General features: G+C 35.8%; 1 protein-coding gene across 3 annotated transcripts in view; it reads right to left on the bottom strand.

Moving 5' to 3' along the window:
* The window catches only part of Nup160 (nucleoporin 160), a 54,444-nt gene that overhangs the window by 23,215 nt on the left and 7,278 nt on the right, over nt 1–23,951 (bottom strand). For 2 of the 3 annotated variants that reach the window (XM_077797457.1, XM_077797456.1), the window contains exons 6-20: nt 23,631–23,745; nt 22,881–23,039; nt 15,466–15,543; nt 14,789–14,886; nt 12,937–13,021; nt 11,167–11,235; nt 9,208–9,303; nt 8,778–8,948; nt 7,291–7,390; nt 6,438–6,603; nt 5,556–5,683; nt 5,313–5,473; nt 2,331–2,464; nt 1,111–1,181; nt 76–235 (exon numbers count right to left, since the gene is read on the bottom strand). In XM_077797457.1, the coding sequence (XP_077653583.1) occupies nt 76–235; nt 1,111–1,181; nt 2,331–2,464; nt 5,313–5,473; nt 5,556–5,683; nt 6,438–6,603; nt 7,291–7,390; nt 8,778–8,948; nt 9,208–9,303; nt 11,167–11,235; nt 12,937–13,021; nt 14,789–14,886; nt 15,466–15,543; nt 22,881–23,039; nt 23,631–23,745 (1,791 nt within the window). The remainder of the gene's footprint in view (nt 1–75; nt 236–1,110; nt 1,182–2,330; nt 2,465–5,312; nt 5,474–5,555; nt 5,684–6,437; nt 6,604–7,290; nt 7,391–8,777; nt 8,949–9,207; nt 9,304–11,166; nt 11,236–12,936; nt 13,022–14,788; nt 14,887–15,465; nt 15,544–22,880; nt 23,040–23,630; nt 23,746–23,951) is intronic. The other variant, XM_077797455.1, reaches the window with a different exon arrangement.

Raw genomic sequence — 23,951 nt, 5'->3', positions numbered from 1 at the left:
GACTCTATTACACAGGCAGAAAAAGAGGCTTAAACCAGATAGAAGACAACTTTCAACTTTTAAAGAAAAGGATACAAAAGCTGCAATAAATAATTGGTAACTGAAATAATTATTTCAGGCCAATTCAATCCCGTTTGGTTCAGAGGTGCCTTTGGTTGAGAGAAGAGATGAGATATAATCTGTTTTCTTGCAACTTCTTGGAAGAATAACTCCACAATTGTCTGAGGGCTAGATACTTGAAAAGAAAATGCTACAATCATAAACTTGTAATGGTAATATAAACTTTCAATTAAGATAGTCTATGAATTCACTATATATTTGTAACAAAGATTTTTTTTTTTTTAAATAAAGAGAGAGGGAGAGAGAGAGAGAATTTTAATATTTATTTTTTAGTTTTTGGTGGACACAACATCTTTGTTTGCATGTGGTGCTGAGGATCGAACCCGGGCCGCATGCATGCCAGGCAAGCGCGCTACCGCTTGAGCCACATCCCCAGCCCGTAACAAAGATTATTTATCATTTCAAAACAGAAAATGCACCATGGGTGTAATTGGTAGCAATATAAACAAAAACAATTTGTAAACTGAAGTATTAAATAAAAGCAATGATAATGACTATTAAATCAACATTGCAAATTTTCATAGATCTAACCACCTGAAAGTGCCTTTCCTAGGACCTACATATAATAAACACAATCAGTCCTAAGATTTCAAGTTTTATTCCAAAACAGTACAAAATAAATTCTCTAGAGTAATGGTTTTCAAGGATGAGAGAGGACTCCTTTTAATTTGTTAACTAAGACTAGATTATAAAAGCTACCATTAACTTAGTAAATTTATAAACGATTAAATTAAGGGCTAATGCAAGTGAGAGACTCTCAGGAGTCTTAAATTACCTTACTAAAATTTGTTCTTATTTTCACCATGTATATCTATGGGATCAGAGCTTCATAGACTCTGCTACAACCAGGTCTTAGGCCACAGCTTCTCATGCCTTCTAGTGAAAGCAAAGAGCATGACCAACATTTCCATAGCAAAGATGGCAAAAGAACACATTAATAAATATGCAATAAACCTCCAAACCCAAATCAAATGCATACACAGTCCTTACCAAACTTGTTTGTCATTAAAGTACCAGAGTCAGTTAGTTCCAGTACTGACAAGTGTTGGAGATTAGACTCCCTGTGAGAAAAGAAAAAAAAGGACAGCTTAGTAATTCTCCCATGCTAAACATTATGTCCACAAGTTTTCCTAAAAGGGACACCGTAAATTGTATATAAAAGCTTCTTTGAAAGCACAAAGAAAAAGCGAAAAACCAAAGGATTTAGATTATTGTCCATTATATTATTCAACGATGAGCCACAGCAAGCAGGATGGTTCATCTTACCAAAAAAACTGAATCTTGGGCCGGAGATGTAGCTCTGTGGTAGAATGCTTGTTTGGCACACCCTGGGTTCAATGCCTGTACCACAGAGTTTTGAGTGGTGGGAGGACCAAAAGAAAAGTGAATCTTGTAATTATTAGATTTTTTTTTCTTCCTTTGGTTATAAAAAAGTTCAGCATAATGTTTCCGTGTATGATCTAACTTTCCTTTTATCTTCATCTCATTCCTTTGCCTTCAACATGATTTATCTGTATGTTACACATGCATTATTATAAAACACATTTGTAATAAAGATGTGCATTTTTTATTTTCATCTTTTAAATTGCTTTCAACCTTTAGAAAATGGAGCATCTAAAAATTTTCTGAGTTGGGCAAGGTAGTGCATCCCTATAATCCCAGCTAATATTCTTTATATTTGGGGGGCTGGGGCTGGGGCTGAGTGGTAGAGTGCTCGCCTAGCATGTGTGAGGCACTCGGTTTGATCCTCAGCACCACATAAAAATAAAAGTACTATGTCCACCTACAACTAAAAATATCTATATATTTAAAAAAAAGAAAAAAAAGAATATTTGGGAGACAAGGCAGGATAATTGCCAGTATGAGGCCAACCTAAACAACTTAGTGACAGCCTGTCTCAAAATAAAAAGCAAAAGGCTGGAGATGTAGTTCAGGGGTTCAATCTCCAGTAAAGCAAAATTAAAAGTGAAAATTATCTTCAAGGCAAATTATTTGACAACATGTTTTAAAAAAAAAAAAAAACTTAGCAAGTGTTTATTTGGCTTGGGAATGTGGCTTGGTTGTAGAGTATTTGCCTAGCATACACTAGGCTTTGGGTTTGATCCCCAGCACTACCAAGGAAAACAAGAAAATAAACAAAATTAAAGAAAAACAGAAAAAATAATTAAACTCACAATTTATTTTAAAATAATTAGGAAAAGGAAACTCACAGTGTGTCCACTGGAACATCAGTTGCCAAGCACTGACTTCCCCACTTAATGAGGTAATAGGATAAGAGCAGGGGAGCCGTCCGATGAAGCAGGTCTTGCTGAGCTTGAAAGAGCTGGCCAGCTCCCAAAATCACCTATGCATAATGGAAGAGATGGTCACCACACAATTAGTAATGGTAACTCTCAAGTTTCAGGTGAAGTAAAATAAAATAGCATACATAGCTATAAAGGGCACAATATTTTACCTATTACATTCTGGGATAGCAATGGAAAAACGCCTTCCCAGATATAAACAGACCCAAAATAATAATAATAATAATAATAATAATAATAATAATAATAATAATAAACTTTTCCAAATTATGGGAGCTGATGATGAAAAGAAACTTTGATTAAATCTGTGGGCTTAGAATTACAGGGAACAGGGAAATCTAAATATCCTTGTTTGCTGCTGGTGTTAGGTAAAAATGGGTCTGATTAGTACAGGCAGATTTGGCAAAACTTCTAAAACCTAAAAGTGTGCATAGACTCTGACCAAACAATTCTAGTTCTTAGAATTCACTCTAGAGATAAAACCAAAGATGTACAGAAAGTTATACATAATCAGGGAAAACCTGGCAGTAGTCATAAAGAGAAGTGGTTGAGTACATTAAAATTGCACTAAGTATAAATACAAAATAATGTGGGAAGACCAATGAGATTTACAAAAATGGAAAAATGAAAACTAGGTTACAAAAATATTAAGTGGCATATCCTAATTGCACAAATAAAACCAAAAAACTATTTGAATAGAAAAAAAGAGTATAAAAAAATCAAAATGTCAATAGTGGTTGTTACTGGGTAGAAGATACAGATGAATTTTTATTATTTTTGCTTATATATATTTTATAAGAAAAGGCTATTATTTCTTTCTTGTTTCAAATTGTCTAATTATTGGTTTTTAGCTACACATTAGGATTCATTTTGACATAATCATATAAACATGGGACATAATTTGTTCTATTTAAGTCTCCAGTACTTTCCCTCCCAATGGTTCCCTTCCCTCCACTCCATTGATCTGCTATTAATATTTTCTTTAACTAGTGTCTTGTTGATGTACATGATGGTTAGATTCACTGTGGTATATTCATATATGTACATAAGAAAGTAGGTTTAGATTCATTCTGTCTTTCCCTTATCCTGTTTTTCCTCCCACTACTCCACTGATCATTCTTTTATTTTTTTATTCTTCCCACCTCCTACTTATTTTGAATTAGCTTCTGTATACCAGAGATAACATTCCAACTTTAACTTTTTGGGATTGGCTTATTTCACTTGGCATGATAGTTTCCAGTTCCACCCATTTACTGGCAAATGCCATAATGTCATACTTCTTTATGGCTGAGTAATATTCCATTGTGTAAATATACACTACATTTTATTTATCCATTAAGGGCTCCACAGCCTGGCCAATGTGAATTGTGTTGCTATAAACATTGATGAGGCTGTGTCACTGTAGTATGCTGATTTTAAATCTTTTGGATATATACCGAGGAGAGGAACAGCTGAAGGTAATTATTATTACTTGTAGTAAACTGCAAGAGATTAGAAACCCAGAAACACACACACATACACACACACAAAACAAACAAACAAACAAACAAAAAACCTGTGAAGAAATGCAAGTATTTACACAGATCACAAAGAACTTAATAAGGGTTAACCCAAGTGACATACTCTCAGGACAGGATCCTTTTTTTCCTTGGTGTTCTTAAAAATTTCTAACTTTTTTTTTGAGTGGGGGTACTGGGATTGAACTCAGGGGCACTCAACCACTGAGCCACATTCCCAGCCCTTATTTGTATTTTATTTAAAGACAGGGTCTCACTGAATTGCTTAGTGCCTTGCTTTTTGCTGAGGCTGGCTTTGAACTTGAGATCTTCCTGCCTCAATCTCCTGAGCCACTGTGCTGGCTAAAAGTTTGTTCTTATTTTTGCCTGAAATTTTAATAATAGCAATGTATTTGAGTTAATAAATTCTTTTTTTTTTTTTTTTTTTAAGAGAGAGTGAGAGGAGAGAGAGAGAGAGAGAGAGAGAGAGAGAGAGAGAGAGAATTTTTAATATTTATTTTTTAGTTCTCGGCGGACACAACATCTTTGTTGGTATGTGGTGCTGGGGATCGAACCCGGGCCGCACGCATGCCAGGCGAGTGCGCTACCGCTGAGCCACATCTCCAGCCCCTGAGTTAATAAATTCTGATTTTAAAGTATATTACTTCGGGGAGACCTATTGGCTTTTTGGCTCTTTATTCATTAACATGGATAATTTTAATCAGATTGCTTCCTTGCCAGGGTCAAATGAGATTATTGACTCAGAAACAAATGGGGTGTGAGATTCTGGGTTGGCTCCTCAGCACTGGGGTGGGCAGTGGGGACACATATACTTTACTATGGGCAGAAAAGTAATTTTTAGCATAGAACATCCAGTAGGTGGAGCAATCAGGATTTGTGATGGCACTGAAGTCTGGTAGTCTGAGAAGAATTAAGATGGAAAAGAAAGCACAGAATGGAGTTGGGAAGACCACAGAGGCAAACTTTACAACCTCAAAATTGTGCTTAGGGTAAGCCCTGGCCCACAGAAAGAGAAAAATTGTTCTTCTTTTCTTCTTTCCTCTACACTAAAGGGTATTCTGCTATCACATCCAGGGTAATACTTATAATACCAGTTTTTGGGACCACCAATCTGAGAAAATTTTGTATTACTATACATTCAAAGGTTAATAACAAAGCAATCTGCTTCACATATATTCCTATTCTGTAACCTTAGATTATGACATTCATTTATACTTAACTCCACAAATATTTACAGAGCACCTAGTAAATATGGGAGATAAAGCAGTGAAGAAAGACAAGTGTCTACTTTTTAAGCTCAACAGCCTACTGTATGCTTCCAGATCTCTGTCAGGTTTTAGATTTTGTAAGTGTTCCCTCAAACAATACTTACTGCATCTCCTAGCCTCATCAGTAGTTGCTGTAAGATCAAGAGGTCTCGGCAGATCAGGAATCGAGTACTAGCAATTCTATACACGCCTCTGCACACAATACACCCCGCTGAGCTACTACCATAGAGCTGGGAAAGGTTCATTCGAACATTCAAAGGCTGAGCTATAATAAGAAGAAAAATGGAGTTAAATGTTATCACTCTTTTCTCGAAATCAAAAGACACATTTGTTGTTTTGTCATTTACCTGAATTGAATCCTTTTTCCATTTCCACTTCTGTTTCATAATCCATTTCCCGTATAAGAAGTCCAATGGCATGGACAGGGTTCCTAATCTCTTGCAGTTTACTACAGATATCTTCCATCACATTTTCTCTACAAGGACAATTAGAAAATTCCGATTATTACTGAGAAGACATAAGACCTACACTCTGTATGTGTTGTAAGCTAAATGCTCTTTGAAACAGGAAAACCAGCCCCATAATAAAGGAGTGGAGATCATCATTTTGGCATACAAGATACTTCTACTTCACATATTAATTTTTCTTCACCTTTCTGCAAAATACAGACAAAATGAACATAAGGAAAATACTTTCTTTTTCATGAATATGTAGCTCACTTAACAGGTGCATCACATTTAATGAGTCTGTTTCTAGGATGAGTGCAGTGGCTCATGCCTGTAATCCCAGTGGCTTGGGAGGCTAGGGCAGGAAGATCATGAGTTCAAAACCAGGCTTAGCAACAGTGAGGTGCTAAGGAACTCAGTGAGACCTTGCCTCTATAAAACACAAAATAGAGCTCAGGATGTGGCTCAGCAATTAAGTGCCCCTGAGTTCAATTCCCAGTACCAAAAAAACAAAAGGAAAAAACAAACAAACAAAAAACCCCTGAAAACAGGGGCTGCTGATGTAATGTAAGTCAGTGGTAGAGCACTTGCTTAGAGCAGCATGTTCAAGGTCTTCAGTCAAACCCCAGCACTGCAAAGGGGATAATACCTGTTTGGAATCAAGTATAGTCACTAACTTTAAGCCATTACTTTGTAGACACTTGAACATCCAAAACCTCATGTTGGCACTAAAAATTGCTGAATTTCCATTAGGAAATACACTTTAGCCTAAATTCTCCTTACACGTCATTAGTGATCAAATCTTCCAAAATCTGTTCTGCGGCCTTTTCTGGAGACTGTAGGTTGTAACAACTCATTTCCATCATAACTGACATATCCATAGTTACAGACTCTCCAATCAACCGGAGGCATTTTATAAGACATATGACATCCCGAGCGACATCCACATCTATGAAGAAGAGAAAGTTAATAATAATAACATTCCTGCCTCAAGCCAAAGAATTATCAAAGGCTGGGATTGTGGCTCAGTGGTAGAGTGCTTGCCTAGCATGTGTGAGGCACTGGGTTTGATTCCCAGCACTGCATATAAATAAATGAATAAAATAAAGGTCCATCAACACCTTAAAAAATGTAAGAACTATCAATAATATATTAAAATCAGTATTAGTGGGCTCGAGCTATATGCCTAGTATGTGTGAGGCACTGGGTTCAATCCTTAACACCACATAAAAATAAACAAAATAAAGGCATTCTGTCCATCTACAACTATAAAAAAATTTAAAAATCAGTATTAGCATTAGATGCCAAGGTATCTGAGGTCTAAATGCCAAGGTATCTGAGGTCAAGATGCCTTGACCCCTTCTACTTTTTAAAAAATTCTTAATTTTTTTTTTTTTTGTAATTGTAGACGGACAGAATGCCTTTGTTTATTTTTATGTGGTGCTAAGAATCAAACCCAGTATCTCAAGTGCTCTGCCACTGAGCTCCAGCCTGTCCAACCTCTTCAGTTTAAAACCTACTATGAGGTAAACTGACCAAGACAAGTCACAATGGCAATCGAATTTTGCATGAAGTGAAATAAAGGATAGGGTTCAAGTATGAAGGAATCAAATATAGACATAATAATTATTATTACCATCAGAAATGGTTGTCTCATCCTCTGTCACAAGGTTCTCATCAGACAGGAGATACAGATGATCCACTAAGGAGGAGGGCACAAGAAAAGACAGGTACCCCTGGAAACACAAATCTTTCAGTTATATTTGTTTCAGTGAATTTTGAATGAATAAAATAAGTGATAGTCTATAATGTATCATGTGGAGCAACAAATCATGTTGTACATGGTACATATGTATAATTTAAAACATTTAAAAACATTGAAAGGGGCTTGGGTATAATTCAGTGGTAAAGTGCTTGCCTAGCATGCATGAGGTACTGAATTTGATTCCCAACACTGCAACAGGAACAAAAATTGAGATATGAAGTGTGACTCTTATCATGAGAAAACACCAGACAAATTCAAGTTGAAGGACACTATAAAACAACAATAGGTATTGCCTTCAAAAAAATGTCAGTGGAGGAGTTGGGATTGTGGCTCCGTGGTGGAGTACTTGCCTAACATGTATGAGGTACTGGGTTTGATTCCCAGCACCATATATAAAAATAAATAAATAAAACAAAACAAAGGTATTGTGTCCATCTATAACTAAAAAAAAAAAAAGTCAGAGGGCTGGGGCTGTAGTTCAATGGGAGGGTACTTTGGTCAGCATGTATGAGGCACCTGGTTTGATTCTCAGTACAATATGTAAATAAATAAAATAAAGGTCCATCAACAACTAAAAAAAATATTTAAAAATAAGTCAATGGAATGAAAGACAAAGACTGATAAGAGGTCTAAGATTAAGCTAAAGAAATACAACTAAATAATGTAAGATCTTGGATTGGACTTTGACTCAAAAACAATTATGGGCACAATTGGCAAAAGTTGAATATAAACTATATAATATTATATTAATATCAAACAGCCTAAGTTTTAAATTTTGTCATAGTTAATTTAAAAGAATATCCTTGTTCTTAGATACACACCAAAATATTAAGGATAAGGAGACATGATGTCTACAGTTCTCAAGTGGCTCAGAAAGAAAAAAATATAAAATATAAAATGAAGAGCAAATGGCAACAGATGTAGCCCAGTATAGAACACATGCTTAGCCAGATGAATCTAGGTGAAAGGTTATGAAGAAATTCTTTGTTATTCTTATAACTCTTAAGATTGCAATTACTTCAATGTAAACAAATAAGGGGAGAGGAAAGTTAAAGTACCGAAGATTGAAATAAAGCAAACTGTATTACCTACAAGCATGAATGTCAAAATGAACCTCAATATATAACTACAAAACATAAGAAAAACATTTAAAAAGTAAATAAATAAAATAGAAAAAACAAACAAAACACAAAAAGTATAGTTAATAATGAACAAGACTATTAAATACAAATGAAGTATAATTTAAGGAAAAAAATTACAAACACAAAATCCTAAAAGATAAATACACTTAACAAATATTCTGAAGACCCACTGAACTGTCTAAAAAAGAGTTCTTCTGTATGCTTCAGCTCTCTTACTTTTTTCAGTAGGCACACCATATTTGTGTGAGGATTCAAATGTAGGGCAAGAGGCTGGGAGAGAGCTTCTTGGTACTGAAGACAGCAGGCGTAGAATTTGCACCAGAATTCCTGTTGTAAATTTCTAAATGCCTCCCGGGAGAATTCATACTCTGTTACACTTCCTTGGAGCTGGCAAAGTGGAAACAAAATTAAACTCTTGGTACCATTTGGGATCAAACAACATAATTGTCCAATGTGATTTTACTAGCTATAGCCAAAGGAATATTCTTTATACATTAAATGGCAAAGACTATACAACTGTACATCTAATTCTCTAATTATAAGGTTTAGACATGTATACTTTCTACTAAACAAGGTCAAGTGAACAATTCTGACAACTCCTCAGTGCCCTTCTTATATAAAGATGAAAAAAATTTTTTTTATTTACCGGAAATCTCACCTCACTTTCGACAGCTAATGTAACTTCTTTTTTTAGTTCACTCCACGAAAGATCCAAATTCCTCTCAGTTCCTCTGCAGAAAATCTAAAATTAATAGACATTTTAGAGTATTACACTCAAAAACAGATGAAAAATACTCCAGCACAAAGATACTGAAGCAATGTACAACTATATAATAAAGAAAAGGCATGCCTAGAATATTCTTTACATTTAACACTAGGCAAATAATTTCTGAAAGACATTATAGCAATTGTGAACTTGTTTCTAGAATAAACTAGAAAAATACATGAATCTGCCGGGCAAGATTTAATCCCAGTAACACAGGAGATTGAGTCAGGAGGATCACCAAGTTTGAGGTCAGCCTCAGCAACTTAGCAAGAACCCTGTCTCAAAATAAAAAGGGATAGGGATGTGGCTCAGTGGTTAAGCATCCCTGGGTTCAATCCCCAGTGCCAAAAAAAAAAAAAAAAAAAAAAAGACTGACACAAGGTGAGCTAGAATAGTGGGTGTAACTCTATAGGATTGATTTGATAAATGACTTAAAGATGGTTTAATGTCTCATTGTCTAAGAGATAACAAGAGAAGTGGTTGAGTTTTTAATATATGCAAAGCAAAAAAGAATAATTATTTATTATACAATATAGTAGTAATAAAATCATAAAGTTTATTAATGAAGAAGGAGTGCTAATGAGATGAAAGGAAAAACACCTGAGGAGAAAGTAACTGTGTCATCCTCAAGTTTTATCAGAGATAGAAGAAAACTCTTAGAAAAGTCAAGGGCCTGGAAATAGTATCACCTGAGCTAAAGTTAATATGTTGTGTTTAGTCTGAAGAAAGATGACATATCAAGGTTCTTTTTCTTTTTTCTTGGTACGGGTGATGGAACCCAGAGGTACTTTACCCCTGGGCTACATCCTCAGTCCTTTTTATTTTTTATTTTGAGGCAGGATCTCATTAAGTTGCTGAGGATCTCTCTAGGTGGCTGAGACTGGCCTTGAACTGGAATCCTCCTGCTTTAGTCTTCTGAGTCACTGGAATTACAGGTGTGTATGCACGCATTCTATTGTTTCTTTTAAAAAAAATTTTTTTTTAGTTGTCGATGAACTTTTATTTTATTTATTTATATGTGGTGCTGAGAATTAAACCCAGTGCCTCACTCATGCTAGGCAAACGCTCTACCACTGAGCCACAACCCCTGACCCTCATTCTAAGTTTCAAAATAAAGAACCCACTAAAAGGATGGAAAACAAATTCAATCCAATTCTTGGAAGATCTTTTAGAAGACAGTTTGGGAATAATGACTCACATAAGAAACTTGTCAAGGGAGGAAGACAATCAGAGGCTTCTCAGAGAAGTCTCAGGCATTTATGCTTCAAGTAGAAAGTCAGAGTAGGACACTCTAAGGTTATCTTTCAATCCTATGAATGATTATTGTTTTTTTTAATCCATAAAGTTAAACCTCAATTGAAGGAAGCTATGTAACTTTAAAGAATGCTTTTTAAAGCATTAAGTAGCTTTTTAATCTTGTGAGGCTGAAGTTAAAATTTTTTGAGTCTTTTTGAAATGAACCAAGTCACACCTTTTCTATAGTAACAAAAGGGTAACAACAGAGTATAATTGAAACTAACTAAAAACCACTTTGAATTTCTTTCAAGTATAGAGATTACATGCAGTGTAGGAGGTACCTTTTTACAATAGTGTGGGTCCAAGTATCTCTTTAGACCTCTGGTATGATTCACTAGTTTTTGGGAAAGTGCTTCCTACTCCCACCTCTCTGCTAGAAGTCTTATTTAATGGAAAGAACATTTTAAAAAAATTACAGTAGTATTTACAAAAAAATTTGAGTTTTTAATATATGCAAAGCAAAAAGAATAATTATTAATTATACAATATAGTAGTAATAAAATCATGAAGTTTTAAGTGAACATTAAATACTTTCTTGCCAACCTGTAAAGCTTTACATAAAGCTGCATTTATGAATCGTCCTGGTGTAAAAAGACTCCGCAAATACATTTCCTGTTAGAACATTAAAAAAAAAAAAAAAATTAACATCATTTTGAAAAAGATAAAATGTAAAATGTTGTAGAATCCAAAACATTTACAGCAAAGTCTGAATTTCCAGTATACGAAATGGACATTTGGCCCTTCTCCCTGAAGGGCACTAAAGTGAAAATGACAACATTTTTGGGTCAAACATGGCATATTATACTGAAAACGGTGTGCCCTTGTATAGTTCTTCATTGGGTTTCATTGGAAAACAAGGCATGTCAAATGCCAATCTTAAATGAAAGAGGCAAATCCAATTTATTGGCGATATGCATTGGTAAGAGAACAATTAAACTAGGTTGATTTCTGCACCACCTATAAAAGTACTCTTTTTTATGGCTCACATATTAAAAAAAACTATAATAATAGGCATTATATATAAATAAAACAAACTGTAAAAAGCTCACAGAAATGGGACAATGAAGTAGAGAGAATAAATGGAAAAATTTCATGTTGCTTGATATTGTGACTCAGTCTCATGAACCACATTTACTCAGAAGAGGTGAATCTGATTGACCTTCATTCGTTTCTTTCCTTCTACTGAGCTTCAGGTAGATAAAATGACCAAAATGAAGGAGAAAAATAAAGATAATAAAAATCAGCATGTGACTTTGACTTTCCGACAAAGTCAAATACTAGTAGTTAACTGGAATAATTAATAACTTTTTGGAATTAAAAATTTAGTGATGTTCAATTTCAGATAGTTAAAGTGGGTGTCTTCACTCCTACACAATAGTCATTGTTTCAGACTTAGGTCCATAGGCTTTAATGACATTTTAACACTAAGGCAGCAACAAAAAGCTTTTTCCTTCATTTATCCTGGGGGTATCTTTGAAAAATGGGGAGACTCTTGTGTTCTTTATTGTTTTATCTTCTAAAATTATTATTTTCCTAGTGAACAGTTCTATCAGAATTTATCTTATTTCTAAATAAATGGTAAATATTTAAGGAGGCAGAAATGCTAATTACCCTAATGCTAATTATACATTATATAAACGTATCATTATCACAATGTCTTCTACAAATATGTAGAATTGATGTCAATTAAAAATACTCCAAATTAAAAGAAAAAATTATCTTGTTACATGCACATAAAATGACAGATGTAATAAACCTACCATTTGTGCCCATGCAGAATCCTTTCCCCTCAATTTATTAACAAATCTCTTTATCTTTTTTTTTTGGGGGGGGGGGGAACCATTCCTCCCCTGCCCATACTCAACTGACCTCACCAGTCCTGCAATGGCAAAGCCCAGGCTGGACTTGTGTCCCATTGTAGGCCAGAACATCTAACTGCTTCTGATCATAGTGACTACATCAGGAAGTAGCACACAACTTAAGCTAGACCAGAGTTTCACCCCAAGAATATAGTCTGTAGAACTGAGACGTTGCTCTTTCCCCTGGGGCTGCTAGGTTCACAGAATGCAAGCCCACTCAGGAGGGAGCATACTTGAGAATATACCCAACCAGGAGGGAAGCAGAATAAAGAAGGGAGACCAAGGCTTGAAGGCACTGAAACCTGGTTGTTCTCAACTTTTGGCTGCACAAGTCAATCCTTTCTTTAGCTTTAGTCAGTTCAAGTCACCTGCAGCTGAAAGAGCTCTAATACAATTGGTTCTTAAAATAATAAGGATAAATCATTCCCTAACATTACACGTTAGTGTTACTTACCCTGGGGTCTTGATCATCTCTGATGACAATTTCTTCCTCTGGCAAAGGCTGCATAAAAACTGGATTCCACTGACCTGCAACATTACTACAGACAAAAATCCAAGTTTACACAAAAATAAATTTATGCTGTTGGCAACATCTGGGCAAGGAAGGCCTCATCAATGGAATCCCTGCAATCAACCATTCTGCCTGATCAATTCTATTAACAATAAGTATGTTTTGTCATAAAGAGGAGGAGGAGGAGGAGGAGGAGCAGCAGCAGCAGCAGCAGCAGCAGGAGGAGGAATTCTTAGCAGAATCTGGGTTTTAATTTTTTTTCCTAAAAATACTTTTTAGTTGTTGGTGGACCTTTATTTAATTTATTTATTTATATGTGGTGCTGAGAATCAAACCCAGTACCTCACACACACTAGGCGAGTGCTACTGAGCCACAACCCCAACCCCTGAAAATGTGTTCTTAATTACTTTTAATAGGCACCTTCCTGAAATTAAAATTCTAAACACAAATCTACAAATAATAGCCAGCATTTGTTCTTTGCTAGATATTATGCTAGATGCAGTTCTAGATATTACTCACGTATGCTTTACGATCTCGTTCTCTTTTTGGTACTAAGGATTGAAGCCAAGGGCATTTTTATCACTGAGCTATTTGCCCACCCCTTTTTTATTTTGAGACAAGGTGTCACTAAGTTGCTGAGGCTGGCCTCCAACTGGGAGTCAAGATGTGCAATGCCTTATCACTGCTACTAAGTTGTACAATCAAGGTTCTAACTCTGTTCTGGCTCTATAGCCTGTGGTTTTTTACTACTCTGAATGCCATCTACAAGGACTACTCTCATGTTTTTGAGTGGTCAATCTGGGGGCAACTATTCCAAAATCAGTCTTGAGGGACCTAGAGCGTTCAATTAGTTCAGTGGTCTTCAAACTGTGTTCCAGGGAATCCTCTAAAGTGTATCAGGGGTTACATAAGTGTTTGCTTAAAAATTATTTTCTAAAATGTATTTATAATCACAATTTATAAAATTTTAAACTTATGTCACATACATTAAAAATATTAACTGTCAAATATAAAAACATTAAACATTAAAATATTAGATGCCAAATATATTTAATGTTAGAGATTATTAATACTAAGTTATATTAATATTAACTTTATATTCATAAAATACCAGTTTTGCATTATATATTAGAATTCTTTTTTTCTGAGGAAAAAGTTTTTTTTTTTTTTTTTTAAAGTTTGGGAAATACTCTACTTGTCCAATCTATTTCTCATCTCATGATGAGGAAATAGAGTGCACAAAGAACAACAAAGAAGTACTGGCAAGGTTAGCTGGTGAGCCCTTGCTTTGAAGTACACTTCCTGATGAATTGGGCGTGGTGGTGCATACCTGTTAATCCCAGCTGCTCAGGAGGCTGAGGCAAGAAGCCTGCAAGTTCAAAGCCAGCCTCAGCAACTTAGTGAGGCTGTAGGTAACTTAGAAAGACTTTGTCTCAAAATAAAAAGTAGAAAGGGATGGGGATGTGGCTCAAAGATTAAGCACTCCTGGGTTAAATTCCCATACCCTCCAAAACAGAAAATTTCCAGATGAGAAGTATTTTGGGAATGTGTTCTCTCTTCTAAGAAATATGATATTTTATCTTAGTCCAACCCAAAGTATCCCTATTTTGTCCTAAAGCCAAAAGTAACAAAATGAAACAAAATGCAAAAGAAAGTATTTCAGAAAATAAGAACAACAGGCAAACCAAGGTCAGAATCCTTCAAATGTAGACTTAGTTCTACATAAACAGCTCTCTTGACCTAGCATGAAAGTACTTGTGGTGAGGAAGGATGACAGAGTTAAGGGACTCATACTGTTCAAAGTTGATGTATTTCACAATTGTTTGGTTCTCTACATCATGCCACAGGGCCCAGATATCCGTGGAGGTTAAGGCAAAGTCAATCAGTGTCTCCTAGAAAGAAATAGGAAGAAAATGGAAACAGGAAATAAGAAAGAAAAGGCAGTAGTTCATAACAACTTAAATTGGTACTGTTAAAGAGAGATAAATGCATTAAAAACAAAACATGGTACCCACTACATGAATTTGATAAATCCAAATCAAAATTTGTTTCTATACATCATAAAAATTTCCATTTTAAGATTACAATCCCATTGACACACAGTAGGGTCAATCAATATCTCTTCGTTTTGTTTTTTTAGTACCAGGGTCTTGCTAAGTTGCTTGGGGCCTTGCTAAATTGTGGAGGCTGGTCTTGAACTTGTAATCCTCTTGCCTCAGCCTCCTAAGTCACTGGGATTATAGATGTATGCCAGTGTGCCACTAAGCCTGGCATTTCTTTCTTTTTTTGGGGGGGAAGATGAGGTCTTGTTATGCTGACCAAGCTGGTCTTGAACTCCTTGATTCAAGTGATCCTACAGCCTCAGCTCCTCAAGCAGCTGGGACTCAGGTATATACCACCTTGCCTGGCTATGCTTAAGTTAATACTTCTTTGTTGTACTTGGAAAATACGAAAAAGATGAATCAACCTACCTGAGAAGTGAATAATGAGGAAATGTGATCTAGACTATAGCGGTTATTCTCAGTGCTCACCAACTGGAAAATGCAGAACTGAAAAATACAAGTTGATAAAAAAATAATTAATATGCTACTTTTCTAAAGCAAAGGTTATCAGTGTTCAAACAATTTATAAAAAAAAGTGGTTAAAATATATGTAACATAAAATTTACCATCTTAATATTTTTTTAATTTACTTTTTATTGTTTCTTTTTAATTATACATGACAACAGATTTTGACATAATTATAAAAGCATGCAATATAATCTGTTCTAATTCAGTCCCCAGTACTTCCCCTTTCCTTCCCTCTACTGATCTTTCTGCTACTTACTGATAAGTTTCTTTTCTTTCTTTTTTTTTTAAATTAGTGTTTTATGGGGCTGGGGATGTGGCTTAAGTGGTAGCGTGCTCGCCTGGCATGTGTGAGGCACTGGGTTCGATTTTCAGCACCACATAAAAATAAAATAAAGATATTGTGTCCACCTAAAAAAAAACCCTAAAAATAAATATAAAATAAATAAATAAATAAAAATAAATTAGTGTTTTGTGGATGTACATGATGGCGAGAGATTCACTGTGGAATATTCATATATGTCTTTCTCTATCCTATCCCTCCTCCCTTTTCTTCATTCCCCTTTGTCTATTCCATGGTTAACCTATTTTTTTTGTGGGTGTTTTTTGTGGTGCTGGGGATTGAACCTGGAATTTCACATATGCTAGGCAAGTGTTCAATGACTGAGCCATGTCCTTAGCCCACATCTTAACCATTTTTAAATATATAGTTTAGTAGTGTCACATACATTCACACAGTTGTGCAACCAATCTCTGGAACTCTTCTCACCTTGAAGAAATGTAACTCTATACCCATTAAACAATAACCTCCCCATCCCTTCCATCCCTCAGCCCTCAGAAACCACCACTTTTTGATTGTATGAATACAACAACTTTTGCTACATCACAGTCATGTAGTATTTGTCTTAATGTCCTCAACATTGTAGCAAGTGGTGGATTTTCCTTCCTTTCAAAAGCTGTAACACTCCATAGTAGGTATACACCACATTTTGTTTATCCATTCATCCACTGACAGACATTTGGGTTGACTTTGCCTTTTGGTTATTGTGAATAATTTGTGCTGTGTCTATGGTTGAAAAATCTCTCTTTTAAGACCCTGCTTTCAATTCTTCTGTTTATGGGTTTGTTTTTTTTTTTTTTGAGTAACTACCACAGTTTTTCACAATGGCTGCAGTACTTCAATTAACACCAGCCTCTTACAGTGTTTCAGTTTCTCTGCATCCTTGCCAATACTTGTTATTCTGTTTCCTATAATAGCCATCCTAAATAAGTATGGTATCTTATTATGACCAGAAGCTTATTAAGTTTATATTATCAAAGTACCAGAAAGAATTTTAAATATGCAAATAACACAAAGCAAAACTAGTGAGTTAATCTTTATTAAAAATTAATCCTACTGAGCATGATCATGCATGTCTGTAATTCCAGTAGCTCAGGAGGCTGAGGAAGGAGGATAGCAAATTGAAAACCAGCCTCAGAACTCAGCGAGGCTCTAAGCAACTCAGCAAGACCTGTGTCCCTAAATAAAATATAAAAAATAACTGGGGATTTGTCTCAGTGGTTAAGCACCACTGGATTCAAACTCTGGTATGTATCAATCAATCAATCAATCAATCAATAAAACAAAATCCTACGGCTTGAGGTGTGGCCATTCATGAAATCCTAGTTTTAATCCCTAGCCCCCTCAAAGAAAAAAATACTATGAAATAATTCATGTTTATTAGTTAACTTTGCTGCCAAAAAAAATTTCAAACTCAAAAATAATATTCAATGAGTAATTTTAGATACATATTTTTTACCGTGCACTAACAGTGATGATGACCCTTTCCTTTTAACATAGGCAACTGGTCATAAGAAAGTATTAAAAATAAACAAGAAAACTGCTTTTTGAGAAAAAAACATGAGTGTATGAAATATGGAAAATATACAGGTACAGCTCAGTGGTAGAAAGCATGCTTAGCATGCAAGAGATCCTGGATTCTATCCCTAGCACCAAACAACAAAAACAAAAACACAAATAAGCCAAACAATCAAAAAGCCCTAAATTATTAGAGTTCATTAGTTCATCAATTGTAGTGTCATAGTAATGGTAAATATGTTTCATGAAAATCTTTTCCTGCTATGTCTTGTTATGAATACATATATCAGGTAGCAGTGAAACCCCTTTTCCTTTCTTCTTCTTCTTCTTTTTTTTTTTTTTGGTGGTACTTGGAGCTTGGACCCAGATGCACTCTAAAACTGAGCTACATTCTCAGCTCCTTTTTTCTTAATGAGACAGGGTCTCACTAAGTTGCCTAGGCTAGCCTTGAAGTTGTGGTCTTCCTGCTTCAGCCTCCAAAATATTTCTTATAGATTTTAGCCACACACACACACAAACACACAAAATGATGGAAGATGCTGACTCAGTGCAGTGCTTCTCAAACTTGAAAGAACTGTGGGAAAGAATGAGTCTGTTTTTTAATTTCTGAAGTTATAACTAACTTCAAGTATGAATGCCTGAAAAATTTCTAACCACATAAATTTCTAAATGCTGGGTGAGGTGGTGCACCTCTGTATTCCCTGCTACTCAAGAACCTGAGGTAGGAGGGCCCAAAAGTTCAAGGTCAGCCTCAGCAACATAGCAAGACCCTGTCTCAAAAAATAAAAAGGTCTGGGGGTATAACTGAGTGAGACAAAGTGCCCCTGGGTTCAATCCCCAGTACTGAAAAACACCCATTTTCTAAATACTTCCTCTCACTTCCTATACTTATTTCACTGCAAAAAGACAACAAAGAATTTGTGGCCCAGAACTGTTTCATGAACCACACCATAGTGCTGTTTATTACTGTCTTAGAAGACACAATGCTGGGAGGGACTAAATTAATTCTTATTATCAGAATCAGGATTCAAAGAAAAACAACCAGAAACAAATGAAATGAACGGGAATGGATGTAAAATAACAGATAAAAAAAATAAATACAAACTATGCAAATAAGAGAGGAAACAAACCACTGACTACCAGCTTTTGTGAAAAGGAAGAAGAAAGAAAAAAATTATAGCCATGCCTGAAATCCTAGTGACTGGGAGGCTGAAGCAGGAGGATCGAAAATTTGAAGCCAGCCTCAGCAACTAAGGGAGAAGCCTCACTAATTCTGAGGCTGTCTCAAAATAAAAAAATAGAACAGACTGGACATGTGACTCAGTGAAGTGCTTCAGGGTTCACCTCCAGTATCCACTCCCAAAATTGCAAATTTACTATAATCTGAATAGATTAGTTCTGTTATGTGGCTGCCAAAAAAGCTACTCTAATTTTAGGTTTCATTAATTTAAGAACTATACTGCTCAAAGTAAAAGAGGCAATGGCTCAGCTCTATTTGATATACTCCTGGAATACTACATTCAAATCTGAGTTTAACTCCATTAGAGCAGTGGTTCTCAAAATACGGTCCACAGGTTCCTAAGGGTGCCTGAGACCCTTCAGGGGGTTGGTGAAGTTAAACCCCTCTTCAAAATAATACTTCATTACTTGCCTTTTCACTGTGTCAGTATTTGCACTGATGATGCAAAAGCAATGGTGGGTACATTTACTGATTTCTTTTTCTCTTTCACAGTACTGGGGATTGAATTAAGGGCTTTGGGTACACCAGGCAAGTGCTCTACCACTGAACTACGCTCCCAGCCCAAATTACTGGTTTCTTAACATGAATCAAAGTTGTGGCACCAGACTGAACCTCCTGGCATGATAAAAACACTATCAACAGGAATGGTAAAGGGCATTTATGAAAAGTTCATAGTTAACGTAACAAATTTTACACCTTAGCAATAAAAATCAGGACTAAGACAAACATACCAGCTCTTACCACTTTTTTCAACATTGTACTGGAGCCAGAGTATTTAGACAAAACCAAAACAAAATAGAAAGACAAGAAAAAAAGGAAAAAAAAAAAAAAGGAAATAAAAGGCATCCATATTGTAAAGGAAATAAAGTAGTGAAACTTTCTTTATTTGCAAGTGACATTACCTAATATATAGAAAATTCCACCATAAATCTTTCAGAACTAATAAATGAATTCAGTAAGGTTGCAGGATACAGGGATTGGGATTGTGGCTCAGCAGTAGAGCGCTTGCCTAGCATGCATCAGGCATGGGTTCAATCCTCAACATCACATAAAAATAAATAAATAAAATAAAGGTATTGTGTCCATTTACGACTGAAAAAAAAAAAGGTTGCAGGATACAATATCAATATTCAAAAATGTTATATTTCTAAAAACTTCCAAAGAGCAGCCTGAAAATGAAATTAAGAAAACAATTTCATTTACAGCAGCATCAAAAAGTATAAAATACATGGTCAAAAGATACCTAAAATTTACATTCTGAAAATTTAGAACATTATAAAAAGAAACTAAAGATGACTTAGACAAATGGAAAAACATCCCATGCTCATGATATCAGAAAACAGTATTGCTAGGATGACAAAATCTTCAATCTCCTACAGAGCCAACACAAGCCCTATCAGAATTTCAGCTGACATTTTTGTAGAAAGTGACAAGCTAATTCTAAAACTCATGTGGAATCGAAAGGAACTCATAAACAGCCAAACCACCTTGAAAAAGAAGAACAATGTAGAACCCAAGACTTTCTGATGCCAAAACTGACTACAAAATAGCAACAGTAATCAAGACAGTAGGTACTGGCACAAAGACAAATAGATCAATGGACTAGAATCAAGTCTAAGAATAAAACCTTATGTCTTGGATTAAGCAATTTTGACAACAGTGCCAAGACCATTTGATGGGAAAAGGATGGACCATCTTTTCAAATGAATGGTGATGGGAAAACTGGATATCCACATGCAAAACAATTGAATGCATGCAACTGGATCCTTACCTCACACACACAACACATACACACATGCACACATATGTGTATGTGTGTGTTTGTATGTATATATGTATATATATATATATATATGTATAAAACACAAATGGATAAAAATCATAAATGTAAAAGCTAAAACTATAAAACGCTAAGAGGAAAACAGGAGTAAATCTTTATGACCTTGGATTTGGCAAAGACCTCTTAAGGTATGACACTAAGAGCACAAGCAATAACAAAAAAATACTTTGGACCTCATTGAAGTTAAAAACTTGTGCTTCAAAGAATACCATCAAGAAAGTAAATAAGAGGGGCTTGGATTGTGGTAGAGCGCTCGCCTAGCACAGGCGGGACCCAGGTTCGATCCTCAGCACCAAATAAAAATAAAGGCATTGTATTGTGTCCATCTACACCTCAAAAATAAATATTAAAAAAAAAAAAAGAAAATAAAAAGAGGAGCTGGGGGTGTGTAGCAAGGTCCTGGGTTCAATCCCAACCCCCAAATCAATATCACTATTTAATAAATGGGCAAATGCTCTGATAGACATGTTTCCAAGGAAGATATATAAATAATAGCACTTGAAGACGCTTAGAAATGCAAAAAACCACAAGGAGATGACACTTCATACCCACCAGGATGGACGGATTGAAAAACCCAGATAATAGTGTTGATGAGAATATGAAGAAATCAGAACCCTCATACACTACCTGTGACAATGTAAAATGGTACAGCCACTTTGGAAAACATTCTGGTTGTTCCTCAGAAAATTAAACATAGAGTTACATAAGATCCAGCAATTGAGCCAGGTATGGTGGCACACACTTGGAATATCAGCTTCTCAGGAGGCTGAGACAGAAAGATTACAAGTTTGAGGCCAGCCTTGCCAACTTAGGGACACCATGTTTCAAAATATAAAATAAAAAGGGCTGGGATATTGTTTTGTGGTTGAGTGACCCTTGGGTTCAATACCCAGTATTACAAAGAAAAAAAAAAAAAGTCCAGCAATTCCACTATTCCTGGGTATATATCAAAAAGAAATGAAAACATACATCTATATAAACACTTATCAAACACGTTTATAGCAGCATTGTTCATAAAGCCAAAAGGCAGAAACAACACAAAAGTCCATCAACTGACAGATTTTTTTTTTATGTGACATATTCACATGATTAAGAATGATTCACACCCTAACCCTTCAGGCTTCAACATCAGAAAACAATTTTAAGAATGAGGACATCCTCTTTCCTTTCATTTTGTTCCTCCACAATCAGTCTTAAAACCATTAGGTGCCCAGAGTAGAGTAGGTGTACTTGCTGGCCCAGGGGTGATGTGGTGTGGAGGGGTTTGGCATGGGGAGTCAGTCTAAAGAGGTTGAAAGGAACACCTATGCAGGCATGTCCCAGCACAGGGAGTGCGGATACCAGCAAGCGAAGGGCAGGCATGCAGAAGGCGATATGGCCTGGTGTGATGAATTAAGAGCCTAAGGAATGACTGGAGATGTAGCTCATCAATAAAGCACTTGTCTAGCATGCATGAGGTCCTGGGTTCAATCCTCAGCATCAAAAAACAAAAACCAAAAAAAAAACAAAATACACATAACAACAAAGAACAAAACAACAACAAACAAAACAACAACAACAACAAAAAAACCCCACAAAACCCATATACCTAAAGAAGTAACAGGCATCTACATTTGGGACTGGCTTGGCTTGGGTCAGAGCAGCAGGAGTAGGGTGAGATGGCTTCTACTATATGCTGGGAAAGTCTGATGCAGGGTGGAAAGTAGGGTAGAGTAGTGAGGGTGTCCTCTGCACAAGAGTGGCACAGTAGCATCAAAGGGTCTGAGCCCAAATAGGACTGAGGAGACACTTGGCAGGACAGTGACCTAGTATGGGGAAATAAAGCTCCAGCAGCAAGGAAGGCAAACCCTAACTCATTGGAATATTATTAGGAATAAATGGATAACACACACAGTGAATGAGCCCACAGTAAGCTCAGTCTGAGTGTTTGCTTTTATTAATGTATGAACATCCAGGGCCTGGCACGGTGCCAAACACACAATACCCAACAAACAGCTGCTTATTTATTTTATACTATTGCTTTACATCCTGCATACAACAATTGGCATCTGGTTGATGAGCAAAATTATTTTTAAAAGTTAACTTTCCCAAAACTACTTGATAATACTAAACTTCCTTATTAGTAATTGCATTCTCTTTTTTACCCATACTTCCAAATGTGAGCTTTCTTGTTTAGTTTTGGTTAACTTTCCTTTCCTATTCCTTTAAACTCTACTTCCTTTCATTCTGACCCTTCAAGATCTTCTAAATCACACAATAACCCCCAAACCACCATTACCTCAATTTAACACTTGAAACATCTAGGTTGGTACAATGAGCCCAGTTACTCTCCATATCAGTACATGCAGAATAACTTCATACATATCTTATTTGTTCCATACCTGTCCTCGTTTTGGAGCATGCATGTATATTCCTAGGTAGAGTCCCATGGAAGGGGAATAAGCAAGTCGCAATTTGTGCCCAGTTCCAGCAGTGAGCCGAAGGTCTTTGTTCACAGGGACATACTCCAGCATGTCAGCTATCATCAGACACATTTGGTCCTGCCCAAGGTAAGAGTTAATAGACCACATTCAAAGAATATACAGGCTAGAAAAACACATTCTATAAAACATTTTTTTGGTACTGCCGATCTAACCCAGGATCGTGTACATGAGCGCTTTACTTTTGAGAGAGGGTTTCACTAACTGCCCAGGCTGGCTTCGAATTTGCAATCCTCCTTCCTCAGCCCCCCAGGTACCTGGGATTATAAGTGTGCACCATCATGCTGAGCTGTAGATTTTTTGTTTTTAATGAGTTAAGATAAAATGTACCTCTTCAGCCTGATAGATAAAATCACTAGCTGTTTGTTTTGTTTTGGTAAATCTTAAAAATTATTTTATCAATATGCATTTTTAAAACACTTTTGTTGCTCTTAAGTGAAGGGTATATTTTGTATTACTCTTTCAACTTTCTTGTAGGGTTCATAATTTTCAAAATTAAAAGACAAAGAAAAAAGGGAGGCAAATGTACAGAAAGCAAAGCTAAATGAATTGTCTGAATCTGGAAATGACCATAATTTCCAAGCCAAATGATCTTCTCTCAAAATTCACAATCCCATTTTAACTAACTGTAATTATAAGTGTTGAATTTACCTTATAAGACCACATTCGTAGTTTGTGGTCCTGACACAGGGCAAAGATGAAGGCATCGTGCTCCACACAATGAACAGCAAGACTGAGTGCACGGTCTGAAGGCCCCTGATCACCCCTAAAAACACGAGGCCCAATTTTAGAATTTTATTGTTGTAAATAATCTGATCATTAGAATCTGCAATTCAGGAGATATAATAAAATTATAAACACATGCTCTCAGCAGAAGGAGAAAGACAACTGAAATAAGACAACTACACTTTTCTTTGGCTTACACCAATCACTATAGTAAATTTTAAAAGGTTCTACATAACAAATAAAAAC

Source organism: Urocitellus parryii, chromosome 4 (genome assembly GCF_045843805.1).
Source record: "Urocitellus parryii isolate mUroPar1 chromosome 4, mUroPar1.hap1, whole genome shotgun sequence".
NCBI classification, from domain to species: domain Eukaryota; kingdom Metazoa; phylum Chordata; class Mammalia; order Rodentia; family Sciuridae; genus Urocitellus; species Urocitellus parryii.
This window is presented reverse-complemented; position numbering and strand designations above follow the sequence as displayed.